Below are 21199 nucleotides of genomic sequence, written 5' to 3'. Positions count from 1 at the left end.
CGGCGGCGACGGCTGGCCCGGCGGGGGCAGAGCCCAGAGGCGCGGCGGCGGCGGCGGCGGCGGCGGCGGAGGAAGAGGAGGAGGAGGAGGAGGAGGAGGATGCAGGGGCTGCGGGCGCTGGCGCGGCCCGGTCCGCAGTGAAACCCGCGGCGCCCGAGGCGCAGGGAGTGGCCGTCGCCTCCTGCGCGCACCATTCCTGAGATGGCGGCGACGCGGCGGCAGCTCGGGGAGCCGAGGAGGGGCCAGCCGGGCGCGGGCTGAGCCTCGCCGGCCCGGGAGCTCGCCGGGGACCCGCGCGCTTGGTTGGGTCCCGGCCGGCCGGCAGGCCTGCGGAGCGGCGAGGCCGGGGGCGGCCCCGGAGCGGAGCGCGGCGCCCGGCCCGGGGAGGCCGCGATGGCGAACGCGAGCGAGCCGGGCGGCGGCGGCGGCGAGGCGGCCGCCCTGGGCCTCAAGCTGGCCACGCTCAGCCTGCTGCTGTGCGTGAGCCTCGCGGGCAACGTGCTGTTCGCGCTGCTGATCGTGCGGGAGCGCAGCCTGCACCGCGCCCCGTACTACCTGCTGCTCGACCTGTGCCTGGCCGACGGGCTGCGCGCGCTCGCCTGCCTCCCGGCCGTCATGCTGGCGGCGCGGCGGGCAGCGGCCGCCGCGGGGGCGCCGCCGGGCGCGCTGGGCTGCAAGCTGCTCGCCTTCCTGGCCGCGCTCTTCTGCTTCCACGCCGCCTTCCTGCTGCTCGGCGTGGGCGTCACCCGCTACCTGGCCATAGCGCACCACCGCTTCTACGCCGAGCGCCTGGCCGGCTGGCCGTGCGCCGCCATGCTGGTGTGCGCCGCCTGGGCGCTGGCGCTGGCCGCGGCCTTCCCGCCCGTGCTGGACGGCGGCGGCGGCGGCGGCGGCGGCGACGACGAGGACGCGCCGTGCGCCCTGGAGCAGCGGCCCGACGGCGCCCCCGGCGCGCTGGGCTTCCTGCTGCTGCTGGCCGTGGTGGTGGGCGCCACGCACCTCGTCTACCTCCGCCTGCTCTTCTTCATCCACGATCGCCGCAAGATGCGGCCCGCGCGCCTCGTGCCCGCCGTCAGCCACGACTGGACCTTCCACGGCCCCGGTGCCACCGGCCAGGCGGCCGCCAACTGGACAGCGGGCTTCGGCCGCGGGCCCACGCCGCCCGCGCTCGTGGGCATCCGGCCGGCCGGGCCCGGCCGCGGCGCGCGCCGCCTCCTCGTGCTCGAGGAGTTCAAGACAGAGAAGAGGCTGTGCAAGATGTTCTATGCCATCACGCTGCTCTTCCTGCTCCTCTGGGGGCCCTACGTCGTGGCCAGTTACCTGCGGGTCCTGGTGCGGCCCGGCGCTGTCCCCCAGGCCTACCTGACGGCCTCCGTGTGGCTGACCTTCGCGCAGGCCGGCATCAACCCGGTCGTCTGCTTCCTCTTCAACAGAGAGCTCAGGGACTGCTTCCGGGCCCAGTTCCCCTGCTGCCAGAGCCCCCAGGCCACCCAGGCCACCCTCCCCTGCGACTTGAAAGGCATCGGTTTATAAGTGGCTCTCCCGCCACCTGCACCCCAACCCAGCCTCTCCCTTTGGCTTGGACAGTGACGTCTTTTCTCCCCCTTCTGCCCCCTTTTTAATTTTCGGAGCTGCCTTCAAAACGGCTCTCGAAGTGTATCATCACTAGGATTGTACAGACTCCTTTTGGGGGAGGGTTTCGAAGTCCCAGCCCCACCCCAGCTCCTTGGGATTGACCTCCTGAATATAGTTTCATCCTGACAGTAGGCCCTGGAGTCTTTGCACTGGCACTGATGTGTTTTATTCCATGAGTTACTTTTTTTTTTTTTTTTTTTTTTTCAGTAAAGGCTAAACTAATTTTCTTCATGCAGCCTTTCCTAAAGACCATGGCCAGTTTTCTACAGAAGCTATTTTTGACAACCTCAAGTGGCATTACATTTTGCAGTGAGGTAGAGGAACCCAGGGGGACTTCACAAGTTCGATTTCTTGAGGGTCTTGTTGGCAGCAGGGGAAAGAGGGAAAGTTGTCTCAAGTTCCTTCTGAAGTGCCATCGGTGGGGTCAGTTGGACTGCTCTGGTTCTTTGAAGGCGTTGAGAATTTTGTTCAGTATTGATATTGAATTTAAAGAGCAGAAATGGGAACGAGTAGCAAGGCAGTCATTTTTAATCAGTAACAAGTAACACAAGATCTGTTTCCTACCTTGCTTTATACTACTAGGAAATGCCCGTCAGCGACAACTGCTCTTTGTATCATACCAATCTTTTGAGTGGAAACATTTCTGTAAAACTGTACCTTTCAAAAGAGTAAAAAGTGTTTCGGTTAGTAATGGTGTGGAGAAAATACAAGTATTGCATGTTTTTGTATGTACTGATTGTGGTTCACGGATTGGAAGGGCTCAGAGACAAGCAGAGTACTAAATCAAAACTGTTTAGGTATTTTTGGCCAATAAAAATTAAAATAATTTTAGGGGAACAGTTTGTGCTTTGAAGAGCCCAGTTTTATTCTGTCTTATGAAACTAAATGCCACTTTGAAAACTGTTATTCTTTTGTTCATGGTATAAATGGATGGAATATAATGATACTCTACTTCTATGAGACAAAGCATTTCCTTAAAATGTTTGCTAGGTTAAGCTGTGCTGTTCTCCTGATGGTTATTTTAAATTAATAATGAGAACTATAATTTTAAATACTATTTCTTTGTTAGACACATTGTAACCTTAAGTTGAAAGACTAAATTCTGCAAGTACTGTATTTTTTCGCTTATAATGCTACATTTTTATTAACGTATCTTCTGTTTTGAGGATTTATATCTGTATTTCTCTTTGCATTATATAAATATACCAGTATTTTCATTCTGGAGTGGGTTTTTGTTCCTGTTGTTGTTTGAGGCTGTGACAGGTGGTAATATGCGTCTAAGTAAGGTACTCATGTTTTTATTATCCTTTTAGTGCATGCTGTTTAGCTGACCATAATTTCTAAGACATTTGGAGGCTTGTTAACTTAAAATGCAAGATAAAAAATCTGCAGATCTTCTCTTCAAGGAAAGAAGCAGTATATAAATATACTGCTTCACAAGTTTTTTATGAACATATAAAACATGAATGTAAGCAAAGTAACCATTTTGATAAAATAATAATTAAAGTGGGTACAGTAAATATATTGAAATTTGAGTTGCGCATAATATAAGCTATTAAATATTCAGTCCAAGATGGAGAAGTCATAATAAGAGGGTGTGGCCAATTTATCGCAGGTGAATGGTCAGCATTATTTTGTCTGTAAATGTCAATCACTCTATGCAGACAGTCTCCTATTTGGAAAATACGAGTAACTATCAGTCTGTTTCTCCCCAGATCATACGACTGGGTAGACATTAATTATCCAAGGGCCACTCATCAGAAATCTTAGCTTATCTAAAGACAGGCCCAGGAAGTAAATCTCTCCTCATCCAACATCCCCCCACCAGCCACAAGTGATCCAAGTTCAAGAAATAGAAGTCACTAAGCCTATGTGATGGTCAGAGTTTTTAGCACCTGCCATGGCATAGGAACTAGGCTATCAGGGCTAACTCCTGTTTTTTGTTTTGCTTTGTTCTGACTGGATGGGAGATTTCTAATGAGAATTCAAGTGACAAGTAATGAGAAATGACGGCCAACTGTAAAGGAAAAAGAAGAACCAAGAGATGCAGAGGAACTAGCTGTCCAGAGGAATACTGTGCAGGAGCAAAACTCCCCCTTGCACCTCAAACAGCTACTTTCATCACTGAATTTATTAGCCTGTACTTTGATTGTTAACTATATTAATAAAGAATCATCAAGAGAAGGTTACTTGTATTTCAGAATACTCTACTCCTTGTACCAGGACAGGAACGATGTACTGGGGGAAGACTTCCATTAAAATAGCTCATTTTCTGTCATTGAAAAGTTAATTTAGCACAACTCCTCCGCCGCTCCTCCCCAGGTGAAATAAATGGGTTATGTCTGTACTTGAAACAAAAGAAAATCGATTGCTTGTCTATAAATCTCTGCATGTCCTGGCGTGGAATTATTGGGTCAAAGATGAACGTTTTTTAGGTCTTTTGACACCATATGTCAAATCGCTTTGCAGAAAGACTTATATCTACTTTTAGATTTCCACCTGACCATGTTCATTTTTTACAAATTGAAATATCTCAAAGTGGGGAAGCGAATAACAGTAACCATAATGATGAAGAATAACCTCCATAGGCACCATTCAGCCTTGCCAGATCTTGTCAGTCTTGCCATATTGGTTTCTACCTTTCCTTTTTTCTTTCCTTTTCCTTTCTTCCCTTTTTCCTCTTCTTTCTTCCCTTCCTCCCTCTCTTCTTCCTTCTCTCCCTCCTTCCCTCCTCTTTATTTTCTTCCTTCCCTTTCTCTTTCTTCCTTTCTCCCTCTTTTTGAAAGAAAGAAAATACAACACAATCATTTCTGCCAAGGCTTTGGGCTCACCATCAGCCATCTACATTTTCAAATGCCCTGCCCCTAAGAGGTAACAGGGTCCCAGGTTCTGGGGCTGAGTCAGGATGGATCATTGGGTTGGCAGGACTGGTTCTCCCCTTCACTGTCTTTCCATGACCCATACAAGTGCAAAATTCTGGTTTGCCACAGAAGGCCTTTTACGGTGCGGCCCCTCCACCACCCTGGCCTCATCTTCCCCTTGTATTTCCATCTCTCCCTTCTCTGGTTACCTTCGTATAAGCTCTCCCTGGAAAGCCCGTCCCCCTCCTCTGCCTGGGGGATCCCTCACCACCTCCTCTAGAGCACAGGCGATATTCACAATATGTAATAACTGGGATGGCACGGGCATAACTCACCTGTACAGCCGTAGCCCTGGGTCTTGGCTGAACATCAGGTTTGTGCTGGACTCAGATCCAAGACTTCTGGAAGGCCTTCTTGGCCCTGTCACCCCTCTGCTGGGCTGTCATGGTGCACACCTGGGCTCCTGGCTCCCCCGCTGGTCTCACATCCTCCCACTCCCTACTCAGGCTCTGTGCTCCAGCCACTCCAAGTCACTGGCAGTGCCCTGAACAGACCATACTGGGTCACACCAACATGCCTTTGCTGCGTTGTTTCTTGCGTCCAAAGTCCTTACTTCCTCTTTTCCCAACTCAGCTGCTGTTAAGCTTTCAAACATACAGGCTGAACTCTTAGACATAAAGGGTGAACTAACCTCTACAGAGAAGGGGAGATTGTCCCCGTGCAGGTCCTGAAAAATTTCCAAGTCTCCAAACACAGTCATTAGATCTGAGTGCCACGGTGGGCTGAGTAGCAGGCTTCCTGGCATTTCAAGCTGTCTGTGAATTGAGATGGCTGAGGTTGTAAGATGCAGTGGACTCAAAACACTGTTCTCCATTCACGTGGTAGACGTGCCACTGTGTGTGACCCTCCAAGACCACTGGACTTCAAGACCCCCTCTGTGAGGGGCAAAGGAGGTAATGGGAAACTGTCTCCACCCATCCATATTCTAGACCCATATCATTATCCTTTGCATTGTTTATTAGTTGTTTCTGGAGTAAACAAAATTAAAAGCAAACTTGATCTGAGTCCCCGGGGTTCTTTATACTTTTTCTCCAACTTGGACAAGACTTTTGGGATCTACCTCAGCCTAAGAACAGAGCCGTCTTGCCCTCCCTTTTCCTTCCTTTTGGGATATTTTTGATGAGGTTGTAATGCTTGGAGCCACAGCAGCCATCTTGCAACCATGAGAAGAGATACTGTCAACATGGTGAAAATAGCAGGCCAGAAAGATAAAAAGAGCAGACATCTGTTTTAACATTGTTGATCTACTTACCCAAACATGCAACCTCATATCTCTAGATTTTAGATTTCTGGTCTTGAAATAAAAACTGCTATTGCTTCAGGCACTAATATTCAGACAGCCTGTTATTTGAAGCAACAATTAACTGCAACAATACTTAAAACAATTCCATCCTCTCCACTCCCTTGACAGATATGCCTGATATGCTGGAACTGTAGTCACAAATTTTTAAAACTTAGGCTTATTTAATTCAATTCACATTTCCAGTTATCAGATCATTCAGCCTGCTGTTAACTGTTAGATTAACCTGGCTCTGGAAAAAAATAATAAAATAGATTTGTCTTGATTTCTTAGATTGAAATAAATCTAGAAGATTTTTTAAAATAACTATTACAAGGCTGCTTCTATTTAATAGCACTTTATAAAAACTGTTATCATGATCAGTGTATTTTTAAGGTTTTAGTATGATACATTTAGTTACAGGAATCTGGAAAACCACCTGAATGAATCCATCTAATCCATAGGTATTTAAGTGAATAAGAAGCCAGTTTCTATGTTGGGAAGTGCAGGGGAACACAGAGGATAAGAAAGGTCCAGTTCTCTTGCTGATGAATTAGCAAGTTAATTGGAGAAACCTGGCAAATGTGCCCCAAACCATAAATCAAGGCAGAACATGAGATACGCCAGAAGAGAGGTCGAGAAAAAGAGCTCGGGATAATGAGGAGAACAGACCTCACGGCCGATTGCCTGGAAGGGGCCCTTAGGCAGATTATCTCTGGTTGCCCTACTGAGGGAAGCAGGAAAAACCAGAAGACAGAACAAAATATTGTCCAGTTTCCATCTTCCCCATCTTTCTGATTCACACATTCTCCTCACTCTGGGGTCCATTTTCAAAATAAGCGTTTCGAAGGGAAATAAAACCACATAATTCTCTCTTCAAAGTTTTCTGTTCCAACTCTGTGCGAATGCTCAAGTGCCAGTAAGGGATGTGTTCGTTTTAATGGAGAAAGTTTGTTACCGAAAATCTTTTTGCAGGGAGAGCCAGCAAATCAGATTAGAAATGTCAGAACCTAATAGAAATCAAACAGGTAGCTCTCCAGGAGACCACTCTCCTCTCTTTCCAAAGGAAGGAGGAGTAGCAGGCTTACCCTACAGAAAAAGGTATTTCGTGCTTTTGCTCAAGGGAAAAGGAGAAGAAAAGTCTTAGTAAGTATTCGATTCACCCTGTATACTGGTTGCAGACATTGAAGATAAATAAACAGCTTGAAATTTATATCTGAAAGCCTGAAGACTCAAAGTCACTTCAAATTACACAGAGAAAACATGCACAAATGTTTTAAGCTGCAATGTCAAGGCATAAATGCAACTGTCTTACTTCTCAGTAACATGAAGGAGACAGGTAAATTAAAGCTATTTTACCACTTGGCTTCTAGGAGGAATAATTTAGTCATTTACAAATTAAGTTTTAAGTGACCAGCCTATTATAGGGTAGAGAAGATGTAAACTGGTAGGAAAGTGTATATTTAAAAACATCCCTCGAGATATTTTTATTACCTGAGTTACGCCAGTCTGCGTAGCTTTCTGGGATGGAAATCTTGCTTTCTGCCAGGATGTGATATCTGAGAAGCACACACAGTTTTTCGGTTAGAACCTGTGTTGGAACCTGGAGGGTGCAATAAATGGTTTCACTTTCTTGAAGATAACATAGATGTGCTGTAATTTTGAAAGGCTTTCAAAAATTATTAAAGTTGCAACGCTGACTTAATACATGCCTTATTAAAATATTCTCTAGCGATCATAAAATTTAAAATGCATGAGGGGATGAAACTTGTCCTCGCCTTTATCATTTAACATATTTATTTTCCCCCCGTTATATTTTCCCCCTATAGTCCCTGAGTCCTGACCAATTTGCATTGCAATGTGCTTAGCAGAAGAAAAAAAGGAAGAACAGATAGGAAAGAGCCCCTGTCACAGGTATTCATTCTGGAGAGTGACATACTAAAGAGTTTAACTGTATAGTGTGTAATTCTTTTAGCCCACAGTCACGATCCAGTTCATTTGCATATCTATCTTGAGGAATTATGGGATACCAAAGCTATTTCTAGAATTTGATTTGCATAATTGTTCTAATCCTTTATGAGTAGGGTGACATGTGGTCTGACAAAAGATTTTTTTTTAATTTGTAAGTTACTTTATAAGTTTTATAAAGATATTAGAATTCAACACCTTTAGATATATATTTAATACCTGCTTCTATTAAAAGGAACACAATTATACAAAGGCGTAGTCTTCTGCTAACGGCATGTTACTTTACTTTTTGCTAGTTGGAAAAACAGCTTCGTTCACTGAAGGTCTGTCTTTTGAAGTTTATTCTTTTTTTTCTAGCACCTCTTGGAGAGATTAAAATTCATTTAAACGTCATAAGAAAATGTGCGGTTGTAACGAGCCTCAGTGACTCTCCATGTCTCCCAAATTTCTTAATCCGTGGGTAGATGACATATTTGAGTTTGAAACTGTAGCAGCAAGAAATACATTTAGGGGCTTCCATGGTGGTGCAGTGGTTGGGAATTCGCCTGTCAAGGCAGGGGACACGGGTTTGATCCCTGGTCCGGGAAGATCCCACATGCCACAGAGCAACTAAGCCTGTGCACCACAGCTACTGAGTCTGCGCTCTAGAGCCCGCGAGCCACAGTTACTGAGCCCGCGTGCCACAACTACTGAACCCATGTGCCACAACTACTGAAGCCCACGTGCCTAGAGCCCGTGCTCCGCAACAAGAGAAGCCACTGCACCGCGCACCGCAACGAAGAGGAGACGCCGATCGCCACAACTAGAGAAAGCCCACGCGCAGCAACAAGGACCCAACGCAGCCAAAATAAATAAATTAAAAAAAAATACATTTACACATTTTCCTAGTGTATGGAACAGAAATGCTCTTGTGAACAAAGAATGTGAATTTAACCATTTCTGATTTGAAGATTCTTCTTCCATTTGGTTAACAGTTTCTCATTATGATATTTTTTCAGGACTGCGATAAAGATGAAAACTCCATTCTGGATGTTTGAGCACTGACCACACGCCAGCCTCACACTCTCCTCTCTGTTCTTCCCCGCCCCGGCAGGTAGGAATTCTCACCCAGCCCTGCCTCCTGACCATAATAAAAACGAAAACCAACCAAACTGCCTCGCTGGTGCCACTTGGGGCTGACGTGCACCTGCTCTGTTCTCACCAGAAAATCCCACGACGTGAGGCATCAGTGTCGTCACGTCTTCCCAGTGTGTGTGGCAGCATCTGTCCCAACATCCAAACCAATCTGGGGGGTTGGTGGTTGAGTCCGCCTTCTGCAGGGCAACCACTGTGCAAGAAGACCAAAACAAAGTTTTTAAGATCACAGAAAGAGGTATTCACCAAACGATGCACTTTTGAAAAGAATGATTCCGTTCATATTGATTAGGGGAGAAGCGGAAGTGTTTTAATAGAGCCCTCGAATCGGAGCGGCTGAACTGCTTCTCTGGGCTGCTGGGGGACTGCTTCAGGAAGTCATTCAGTGACCCTCTGGTGGGTTAGCCCTACCTTCACTCTCTGGGTCCAAAGGAGCCAGATTCATTGCTGCATCTCCCTGCTGGAGAGGAAGGAGAGTGCAATTTACTTTTAAGGCAGGGAGGCATATCACTTCTGCCCACGCTCCATTGCTAAGTCACATCTGGCTAAGGGTGGTCGGTAAATGCAGTCTCTAGATGTCCAGATGAGTGACCGGGTACCCAAGTAAAACCTCTTGGGGGAGGGGCAAGGGGAGGGAGAGAAAGAAGGGAGAAAGGAGGGAGAAGGGCGCAGGGAGGAAAGAGAGAAAACCGAGAGGGATGGGGGAGGGGCGGGGAGAGAGAGAATTTGAGAATGAATGAATGAATTGTGGAAGACAATTGGCGCCTACCAGCCATACGTTCCATTCAGGGATTTTCCCCCTCCCTAACCGAATCCAGGAGAATTAACAGAGAATATTTAACATCAGTTGTACAACCCACTAACGACAGCAGACATTTAACTCCCAGAACACAATCACAATACATAGTTAGCAATATTATTGTGAAAATTTCTTACTTTGAGCAGCAAATATTTTCCTTTAAAATTTTATACAAGAGTAAATAGTCATTCATATACGCACATCCTGGGTCTGAAAATATTTTGCTCCTCCATTTTGAACTCCAACTTGGGATTTCAAAAATATATCTTAAGAGGAAACGTTTAGGAGGACAGGCTGATCAGTGAAAGGGCCTTGGCAACATCTAAGCAGAGAGCCATCATGAAAGAAGAAGGATTGGGGCTTCCCTGGTGGCGCAGTGGTTGAGAGTCCGCCTGCCGACGCAGGGGATGCGGGTTCGTGCCCCGGTCCGGGAGGATCCCACACGCCACGGAGCGGCTGGGCCCGTGAGCCATGGCCGCTGAGCCTGCGCGTCCGGAGCCTGTGCTCCGCAACGGGAGAGGCCACAGCAGTGAGAGGCCCGCGTACCGCAGAAAAAAAAAAAGAAGAAGAAGGATTGACGTTACTACCAACACACAAGGCTGTGCCTGTCCATCTCACAGTGGACCCTATGCAGAAGGGACCAAACTGCTTTGATTCGAGACAAGACAAGAGAGGTGAAGGTTTGAGGGTAGGGCGGGAGGTGGTTAGAGGTGGAACAAGACTGGCATTGAAATGATAATTATTGATAAGATGCTGCATGATGGAGATAGAGGCTTCCTCATACAATTTTGTTTAGTTCTGTTGATGTTTAAAAATTTCCATAAGAAGTTATTGTTTTGCTTGTTTGCTTTGAAGAATGAACCACACACACTCATGCCAGCCTCAGTACTGTCTCTAGCGAACAGGCCTGTTCCCCGTCATGTGAGAAAACGCCACTTGTGAAAACCATTAAAATGGTCCCTGACTTTATAATCTTCTGAAAAATGAAGTGAGAAAAGAGTGGGGTGAGATTTCTGATGATAGAACCAAAGATGAGTAAAGTCTGTTTATGTATTTCATCTAACACTGGTCTGGTTTGGTAAAGCTCCAACAAAAGACACAGGGATATGCTGGGAAGGATGAAGGTCTTCAGTTAGATAACCGGGTTTGTAAGGGCACAGTTTTGGTACACACTTTTTCTACAGTTAAAAAAAATGCTGCTCTTAAAAAAATGCTCAAGTCAGACATGACAGTTTTCATGAAAATCAATGTTTGCCAAGAAATCCAAAGGTCCATTTGAGTTTGGTCACTAGCTTCTGGCATAAGGTCTATTTCTACCTTAGAAAGGATGGAATCCATTCACAATATTTATATCAGACTAGATAGCTGACTTAAGTTTTCTTGCATAAATTCTCACTTTACCTTACTTTTAGAAATTCTGGCCTACGAAGTTCCAGCTTCAGTGAGAGATTGTCCCAGGGACTGGAAGAAACAGCACCACCATCTTTATAGCCCAAGACTTTGTGTGCTTTGCACAGAATTATTTTAAAGACTCTCCATGAAGCATGATCACAAGGTTTTTGAAACAATGGTTTGATAGATGCTAACTTTGGTAACAAGTTAAAAAATAATAACCAAACAGAAGGGTACACTCCTCAATAAAAATAATAACGAAGGAGAGAGGTAACAAATGACAAAGTTCTGTTTTTCTTTGGATCGTAGTGAGTCAGTAGGTACAGTTCTAAGTTTTCTACACAAGCTTCACATTTGTTCTCTTGGCTAGTCTAAGTTTTTAGGTAGCGATTTAAAATATTAAGTTGGTATATGTAAAAGCAAAATTTTATAAAAGTTATATGTCTTTTAACCTGGGGGGAAACGGATGATGGACCCAATCAAGTTTTCACCACTTATGAGAAAGGACATGTTGAACATTATATAAAAAGAGCACTGAGCAAAATTACCCATAATTCCACTTGAAATCTATGTTTCTTTTCCAACAAACTGACCAAGGAATGTTTCTTGAACCCAAACTAAACTGAACCAAAAATAATCCTTCTATGACCACGTATGGTACTTAGTACAGCAAAATCCCATACACTTATGGGACACGTTACGCCAGAGGTAAAGTTACACATAATGCGCATTTGTAAGCCCTGGCTGAATAAATAACTACAAAATGGACAATTTTTTTTTGCAACTGTTAGTGTGTTAGCACGGCCACTTTAGTCAGTTAAACACATTCCAGAAGTTGTTTATTTGCAATGTTGAATCCATTTACAACACTTGGTGGGTTTTTCAAGGCCAGGCTACATTGGCATCGCCATACGGCCAGCACCTAGCACCCTGCCTAACCACCCGTGATCAACACCCTGTTACTATTTGCTGAATCAAGACAGTGAAATCCCGTGAGTCCATTCCTGATTACAGTCAGTTTTGCATGTCATAATTTTCCTTCATGCTCCAAAACGTCACTGATTTAACACATTATTTTTATACTACCTTAAAACTCATGCAAACAGAACTTTCCTGTACATAAAATGAAAACCTACACACCGTTAGTGCTATATTACCAACTTTGGAGTCTTTACCCATTTTAGAACGTGGGCTATATAGAAATCCGCTGGTAATAAAAACTGACAGCTGTGACAAAAATAAGCATATGATATTAAAAATAAATCAAATGATATATAGTACCATCATTATTCTGATACAGAATTTTTACACAGCAATATTGATACAGGTACAAATGACGGGATGTCAGGCAATCCATTACAACAGACCTTTGGGTTACAAATAAAGTTTAAATGACAACTTAATACCGATTTAAAAATGGTAACTAGTGTTATGCCAGATTAAAATCAATACTTCCTCTTCAAGTGACATTTTCTAGAACATCTCTAGGAGATTTTCGTTAAAAAAAACCACAAAACTTTAAAAAAAGGAAAAGAAATAAATGTAATATTGTACTGGAAAAGTCTTTAAAAAAAATCCCAAATCTAGAAATCTGGACTAAATTAATTTGACATCCCATTCTTTCTGTCCTCATACTAGTCAAACCGCAGACCTGAAACCCACTTGCATAAGCAGGTTCAGTTAAAGTTCAGAAGCACCCCTGCCTCCACTCCATATAAGAGAAGTTTGAGGGGTCTAGTTCAACTACACATTCTTTTCACTGTTTAAGTATCAGGCAAAAAGCTTGATTCTCATCAGTGATTCTGCCAGCAAGCTCAAGGATGTGGATCCCCACTTTAAAATGCAAGAGGGTCAGAGGGAAATGCCAAACAATAAAATGAGAGTCTTAAAACTCACTGAGTGAGGGAAAGAGGCCAAGGTGTGTGTGTGTGCGTGCATGTGTATGCACACACGCAGTGGAGCAGGGGGTGTTTTAAGAAAAAGAAAGTTTCTGTAACAAAATATCAAATTCCTGTTCTCCGCACTTCTGTGAAAATGGACAAGTTATTGGCATTAAAAAAAAAGCCAAACCAAAACACAAACAGGGAAATGAGAACTGGTTCCATAATGCCTTGCACTTTACATTTCTATTCAAAACATAAATCCACTTTCGATTAAAAAAAAAAAAGAAAAGTAGGCCTTCCCTGGTGGCGCAGTGGTTGAGAGTCCGCCTGCCGATGCAGGGGACACGGGTTCGTGCCCCGGTCCGGGAAGATCCCACATGCCGCAGAGTGGCTGGGCCCGTGAGCCATGGCCGCTGAGCCTGCGCGTCTGGAGCCTGTGCTCTGCAACGGGAGAGGCCACGGCAGTGAGAGGCCTGCGTACCGTAAAAAAAAAAAAAAAAAAAAAAAAAGAAAGTAACACATCACTTAAAAATCAAAGAGGAAAACGTTACTTGGGAAGTTGAGGAAGCAATAGCATTTCTTTCTGGCATATTATTTGTTTGGTACAACCACAGGTAAACAGACTTTACGGACATCGTGTGGCTGTTCACACTTAAAGTTTCTCCTCTAAAGTGGTTACTTTCGGGCTAAACAAGTATATCGGTTAAACGAAGTCCGTGAACAGGCTAAGCCGGGCATGCATGGACACGTGTGATGCATTCTCCGTCCAAAAAATGGAACCTAAAATAAAAAAGAAAACTGAGTCAGAGCAGGAAATGTTAAAAAAAACAAAAACAAAAAAAACTTTGTTGAGAAATCTCTTTGAATAGTAATAGCTAGTGTTTACTGAGTATTAACTTTTCATCAAACAACAGGCTCAGCACTTTTTTAACGTATTATCCTTTTCCATCGTTACGACCACTCTGTGAAGATGGCAAATACTTTAATTTACCCATTTTACAGATAAGAGACTGAGGCACAGAGAGATTAGGAGCTTGCCCAAGGTCACACGTCCAGAACTTGAAGCTTGGCTGGCAGGGGGACCTGAGGGACCAAGCGTTTAACCAGCAAGCTACACTGCCTTCCACTTGTTCTCATTTTAATTCTTTTTAGAGCGTCCTGTGACTGAAGCTCCTTGAGGAGAACATAACGTTATGAGCAAGACCACATGTATACAGTGAGCAAATAAAAATTCACTGATAATGAGAAATATATAAATTCATACATTTGTGCAAATATGTGAGGGAGTTCCCTGGTGGTCTAGGGGTTAGGATTTGGTGCTTTCACTGCTGCGGCCTGGGTTCAATCCCTGCTCAGGGAACTGAGATTCCACAAGCCGCACAGCGCGGCCAAAAAAAAAAAAAAAACTATAAACAAAACCCCAGAAACCATTCCTCCCCCACCCCCCCAAAAAAGATGTGAGGCGAAGTCAAAATTCTGGGTGGGGCAACGGGAGTAAAAAGAGGAAAATTAGGGAAGGAGGCAAGCTCGATTTGCAGAAATGCAATAAAGCAAACCTGGGCTTAGGGAGAACCAGCAGTGAAAGGTCAGCTTCATTCCAAGAGTCGTTCAATTGCTATTTCTAAGAGCGCTGCTCATGTCTTGGGTGAAGCTGGGTTGAGGAGGGTCAACCAGCAACCGGTGTGGTGGTTCTCTGTGCCACGGCAAGTGGAGGACCCTCAAAAGACGTATGCTTTCTAGAGGCAAAGAGCAAAAACCATTCTTCCCCCTGTAGGAGTGGTGCCCTCTGCACTGCTGGTGGGAATGTAAATTGATACAGCCACTATGGAGAACAGTGTGGAGGTTCCTTAAAAAACTACAACTAGAACTACCATACGACCCAGCAATCCCACTACTGGGTGTATACCCTGAGAAAACCATAATTCAAAAAGAGTCATGTACCAAAATGTTCACTGCAGCTCTCTTTACAAAAGCCAGGACATGGAAGCAACCTAAGTGTCCATCGACAGATGAACGGATAAAGAAGATGTGGCACATATATACAATGGAATATTACTCAGCCATAAAAAGAAACGAAATTGAGTTATTTATAGTGAGGTGGATGGACCTGGAGTCTGTCATACAGAACCTGTGTGCTTTGCAAGTGATAGGGAGAAAGTTGAACCCCAGGCCTGAAGGCAATGGATATTCAATGAAATGGGATGGCAAATTACCCGATCCAGGGTAATATGAGAGAGGCCAGCTCTTACAGACTCATGCGCCCGGGATCCTTCTACAGTTTCCGCAAGGCACGGAAATGCATCCTTCCTCCCTCTCAACTCAAATGCTTCCTTCGGTATCATTCTAGCGTATTTCCTACTCTTTCCACCAAAAGAGGCCGCCCCACACCTGTGATCTGTCCTTAGGAGAAAATCTGAGATGCATCTTCCAGATGCCCTCTAAATCATTTCTTTATACATCAAACAAAAGGCTGTCTGCAGACAGTGGCAGAACCATTCTAACCTTATTTTTAGGTTGAACTGATCGGACGGACCCAATTCTATGGGTGTCCAACAACTGTCAAGGCTAAGTACTCTGGGCATTATCTTTGGGTGCTCCCATGCTCACGTTCTTCTTACCTCCTTTTTCCTTTTTCTTCTCCTCCTCTTTCTTCTTTCCTGCCTTCCATTTCCAAAATGGTTCTGGAAGGGCCAGGGAGATGGTTGAGATCATAAATACACAGGGAAGAAAGGGAAGCAGTAGGACGGCAGGGGAGGTATGAGGTGAACAGGCAGAGCCATTCCAGTTCCGTTGTCTTTTTGGAGGAGCATTATTTTCAAGGCTCTAACGACAGGGTCTACTCGGGGGCACCTTGGCCATCGGCTCCATGCAGACGTGTGCTAGAATGGTTCTCTCACTGTGTGTGTCAAAAAGCCCACGGATAGCTGGCTCATTTGCTGCCACCGAGACTATGACAGAGGAGGTGGAGGCAGCATGAGTGGCCTGGACAATTACAAGTGCATGGTATGAGACGCTATAACTCATGACCTGTATGATCCTTTCTTGACCCCGAGATCTGAGAGATTCCTTTCACCAAGCCCCAAACTACTACACGAACCAATGGTTCTCAATTTGGGGTGATTCTGCCCCCAGCCCCCCAGGGGACATCTGGTAACGTCCAGAGACATTTTGGTGTGTCACAAATAAGGGGAGGAGGCAGCACTACCGGCACCCAGTGGGTACAGGCCAAGGATGTTGCTAAACATCCCACAACTCAGGGGACAGTACCCACAGCAAAGAATTATCTGGTCTAAAAAAATGTCCAAAAAATGTCAACGGTGCTGAGGTTGAGAAAAATGAACACAGGCAGTGATATCCAAGGAACCTGGAACAAGTGAGCTCTAACTGTAATAAGGGTGTCAAACTGGATACATGGAGAACACCGAGCATGTGTCTTTCATCCTTTCATTCAACAGGCATTTACTGAGTGTCACCAACACATCAGACCCTATTTTAGGTGTTGCAGATACAGTGACGAACCAAACAGGAAAGGCCTCTGCCCGTCACGGCACTTAAATTTTAATGACAGATACCCAGTAAGATAGTTTCAGGTACTAAGAAGTGCCCTCTTGGTTTCAGTGTGGTGCTCTGTGCATCTCGACACCATGGTCACTCTTTGGCCTGTCACGTGGGTCGTCCTCAGCAAAAGCAGCAGAAAAAAAGAAATAACGCTGGCGGCCTGCCACGGGCCGGGCCACATCAAGGCATCATGTATGAATGTCACACCAAAGCGGGAGCCAGATTTCTGCCTCGTTTTGACACAAGCCAAGTGGCCTCCTCCTGAGGTGAAGTAACGCACCGGACTGAGGTCACCCAGCTAGAAAAGGAATGTGTCACAGTCAAACTCAGCTCCATCTTCTTCCAAATACCACCAGGCCCAGACTCCAGGCTCTGGGAAGAAAAGGACTCTTGTTTCTGAGGACACAGCACTCTGCCTGGCACATGGGCATTTAACAACTATTTTCTCGAGTGTGTCCTATCTCCCGCACCCACCACAGGCTGTGACCTCCCTGAAGGTAAAGGGGTGACCTTCTCAGGTCCTGGAGCTCCCCCTTCGCCCCGAGCCCCCCTGCCTGGCACTGATCAATGCCACCAAACTCGGAAGCCAAAGGTTCTCGCTTACATAGGGTCCCTCCAGGGTCTAGAAGGGGCCCTGGCAACGTGCTCACTAGGTCGTGTGTTTTTGTGAAAACTTCAAAAATATCTTTGGGCTTCCCTGGTGGCGCAGTGGTTGAGAGTCCGCCTGCCGGTGCAGGAGACACGGGTTCGTGCCCCGGTCCGGGAAGATCCCACAGGCCGCGGAGCGGCCGGGCCCGTGAGCCATGGCCGCTGAGCCTGCGCGTCCGGAGCCTGTGCTCCGCAACAGGAGAGACCACAACAGTGAGAGGCCCGCGTACCGCAAAAAAAAAAAAAAAAAAAAAAAAATCTTTGTGTTATTCTTTTTCTTACTGAGAGCACCAAGATTGTGGAAGCGTCAACCTAGATCTGCTCCAACTGAACTTAACATAATGATTAGATTGTCCTGCAGGTCCCTTTATACCTGAATGCCCTTTTCTGATTTTTATGCTTTTTCAAGATCCAGTCGGTGTTTCTCCCTCCTTCCTCTGAGCCTTTCTTCACTGGACCAGCCTGTAGAAGTTTTCTCCTCCATCTATGAGCTCTTAAGCACACAGACCACGATTTCTGACACGATACACCCCATAGATAACTTGCCCGTTTCTTGACTGGTCCATTCACTGCTAGTTCTACATTCACTGCATGACAAACCTAATAGGTGTCTGACAGTCACACATGCATGAGAAAGTGTTCATGGAAGATGCATCTTCAGACGTACAAATAGAGAGAGCCAAGGAGCTCATCACTCAGTACCAACGCGATGGTTTACTTTAGAAACAACTATACACTCAAGCCAATGTTTCTAATAGTCTAGGTTTCCAACCAGCAAATTCTAGAAGTTACCGAGGCAGAACCTTCAGCACTCTTGAGAAGGCATGATTCCCAATACATTCGCAGCACTTTTAAAGAGAAAACAGTCCTGATATGAAACAGAAGTATTATTCGTGTTGTCTCTCAAAACAGAGTCAATTGTGTTAAAGAAGGAAACATAATGGGATACGTGCAGAAAAGCCTAGTCACTTGACATAAAAAGCACTGGCCCTATTATAATTTTAATCTTAATAAAACCAGGCTTGTTACAACTTTTTCAATAGAAGTACATAGCTCAAAAAAATTCAAATGGTATAACAGCACATAAAATAAAAATGACAAGTCCCACAGCTTCTGGATTTAATAGCTATGAAGAGTGCCACCGTACCTTAATTTGGTAAAGTTCTAAATTGTTTCTTCTAATTTTTTTGGAATAGGTATATACTCACATAACCCTAAATCATGCAGTACTTTATCTGCTCCCATCCTGTGAGTAGAGGGTTAACCTGGGGCCTGGGTTGATGGAGGCCGACCTGACACGGACCTGGGCCTCGCACTGCAGCGTGTCCCCAGAGAAAGTAAAGAAAAGCAGGGAACGGTGGGTCAGCCTCACTGGTTGGGTGAAACTGCACTTGAGTTGGGGGAGCCTTGAGCCTCTGGGACTAGGGGGATAATAAAAGATTTGCAAGAAACGAGTGGTAGTTTCTATGAGTCAAGGGGACCCCCCGACACACACACACACACACCCTGGCAATCATGTATGGCAGCCACAGCACCTGTGTGGATGAGAGGGCAAAAGAAGCTGTGTGCTCGGGGAGCTGATGAGTCCCCAAGGAAGTGAAGATGCTGTACCTCCTACGCTGTGTCCTGTAAGGCTAAGTAAATGAAGTATTAGACAGGGGTGCTCAACTGGGCTGATTCCAGCCCCCTCCAACACCCCCGTCCTCCCCGCCCAGGGAACATGTGGCAATGTCTGGCGACACTTTTGGTGGGCATAACTGGGACGGGGTGCTGCTGTCATCTAGGGGGTAGAGGCCAGAGATGCTGCTAATAAACATCCTACAATGCACAGGGCGGCTCCTACAACAAAGAGTCATCCAGTCTAAAATGTCAAAATAGCCCAGGTTGAGAAACCCCATATTAACCTAAAGCATATTCATGTCTTGTGAGTCTCTCTGCCAATCTGAACCTGTAATCATGGCCATGAAGCTGTCCTGATAGAGCAAATGCAGACAGTGGCTCTTGACATCTGTGACAGCAAATGAGCATACTTTGTATTCTTCCACCCATCTTTCGCTAAATTTTGCACTTATATTAGTTATATTTTAGTCAGTATTTTAAAAAATTTTACACTCTATTCGGAAATTATGTCTATAATGTTTCACCATAAGTTGGTTCTGAAATAGAAACAGCTAGTAACTTTTTAATTCTTCCTTTTTTTTTTTTTTCCATGAACAAGACCCAGGTTTTAATCAGAAATTTTTTGCTTCAGGAAAGGAAAATGTATTAGTCTAGTTTTAAAGTGCAGCTCAAAAATAAAAATAGAAAACCAAAATGAGGGCTAAAAATGTTAACATAAAAAATGGAATGAAATTTAAAAACAAGATTAATTTTTTGAAGGAAACATAGTTGTTTAAATTTAAAATTTTTTGATAAAATAATAAGCAATAAGAATAAAAGTACTAGTCACATAATTCTTTTTTTGTTTGTTTTTGTTTTTTTGATGTTGGGGATAGGAGTTTATTAATTAATTTATTTATTTTTGCTGTGTTGGGTATTCGTTTCTGTGCGAGGGCTTTCTCTAGTTGCGGCGAGCGGGGGCCACTCTTCATCGTGGTGCGCGGGCCTCTCACTATCGCGGCCTCTCTTGTTGCGGAGCACGGGCTCCAGACGCGCAGGCTCAGTAGTTGTGGCTCACGGGCCTATTTGCTCCGCGGCATGTGGGATCTTCCCAGACCAGGGCTCGAACCCGTGTCCCCTGCATTAGCAGGCAGATTCTCAACCACTGCGCCATCAGGGAAGCCCAAGTCACATAATTCTAAACTTCCAAAGCCAATGGGTAATCAGAATGGGATGGACATGGTTAATCTTTATAAACTCTAAAAGTGTGGGTATTAATAGAAACTAAAGTTTCTTTTTTTTTTTTTATTTTTTGCGGTACGCGGGCCTCTCACTGCTGTGGCCTCTCCCGTTGCGGGGCACAGGCTCCGGACGCGCAGGCTCAGCGGCCACGGCTCACGGGCCCAGCCGCTCCGCTTTTTTATTTTTTGCGGTACGCGGGCCTCTCACTGCTGTGGCCTCTCCCGTTGCGGAGCATAGGCTCCGGACGCGCAGGCTCAGAGGCCATGGCTCACGGGCCCAGCCGCTCCGCGGCACGTGGGATCTTCCCGGACCGGGGCACGAACCCGTGTCCCCTGCATCGGCAGGCGGACTCCCAACCACTGCGCCACCAGAAAAGCCCAAAACGAATGTTTCTTAAACAGCAAAGTGGTCCCAGTAGACATATGATTTACTAATGCATTCTTAATTGTTAAAAATCAATACATGTTAAAACTATTATTTGCCTAAAAATGTGTTTAGAAAACATGCATCCTATTCTTTTTAAGTAGACATATTTTATTCTATTTTTGAATAATCAGATGTGAAGTTACAAACTTTACAGTTACAAAATCGTAGCCTAGCAGTGACTGTAAACTCTACAAGTTAATTGATACATCTGAAACAATACAGTAAAACAAACTCAGAGGCCACCAGTTTCTACTTACAGGTCTCAGTTTCATTCATCAAACACTGTTCACTTTACCAAAATAAACAAACATCTGTGGCTAATGTCAAGACCAAACCAGAATGGAAAGTTTAAAATTTGAGCAGGTGTAGTCCTCACCTATTCATAGCCTGTGTTTTTAAAGTACCAGTACCTGGGACCACAGTCAGAGTTAATCCACTTTTTTTTTTTAACCAAACAGAAAGAAAACAAGGGAGGTAAAAGTAATAAACACATCGCATTAAAAAGAATTTTCTACCTACATTTTTACCATCTACTAATGAGCTGTAAAACTTCAGAGTGGAGTTTCACCAGGATATGTTTATTAAAAAATGTTTTTTCTTGGGCTTCCCTGGTGGCGCAGTGGTTGGGAGTCCGCCTGCCGATGCGGGAGACACGGGTTCGTGCCCCGGTCCGGGAGGATCCCACATGCCGCGGAGCGGCTGGGCCCGTGAGCCA

The 21199-nt window shown here is 45.3% G+C and overlaps 2 protein-coding genes across 3 annotated transcripts in view; one reads left to right on the top strand and one right to left on the bottom strand.

The window, feature by feature from the left end:
- The first annotated feature begins 393 nt into the window (after positions 1-393).
- Positions 394-3962, top strand: GPR27 (G protein-coupled receptor 27). The gene has a single exon (XM_024124137.2). The coding sequence runs from the start codon at positions 394-396 to the stop codon at positions 1531-1533; it is 1140 nt and encodes a 379-aa protein (XP_023979905.1). The 3' UTR covers positions 1534-3962.
- Positions 3963-13686: 9724 nt separating this feature from the next.
- The window catches only part of PROK2 (prokineticin 2), a 14791-nt gene continuing 7278 nt past the window's right edge, over positions 13687-21199 (bottom strand). The window contains exons 3-4 of one of the 2 annotated variants that reach the window (XM_024124129.1): positions 15630-15692; positions 13687-13791 (exon numbers count right to left, since the gene is read on the bottom strand). In XM_024124129.1, the coding sequence (XP_023979897.1) occupies positions 13687-13791; positions 15630-15692 (168 nt within the window). The remainder of the gene's footprint in view (positions 13792-15629; positions 15693-21199) is intronic. The other variant, XM_024124130.1, reaches the window with a different exon arrangement.

The sequence above is a fragment of the Physeter macrocephalus genome, chromosome 18, assembly GCF_002837175.3.
Source record: "Physeter macrocephalus isolate SW-GA chromosome 18, ASM283717v5, whole genome shotgun sequence".
In the NCBI taxonomy this organism is placed as follows: Eukaryota; Metazoa; Chordata; class Mammalia; order Artiodactyla; family Physeteridae; genus Physeter; species Physeter macrocephalus.
This window is presented reverse-complemented; position numbering and strand designations above follow the sequence as displayed.

What these genes read in the sequence shown, in the direction of transcription:
- GPR27 (XM_024124137.2), top strand. Translation starts at nt 394, where the DNA reads ATGGCGAACGCGAGCGAGCCGGGCGGCGGCGGCGGCGAGGCGGCCGCC.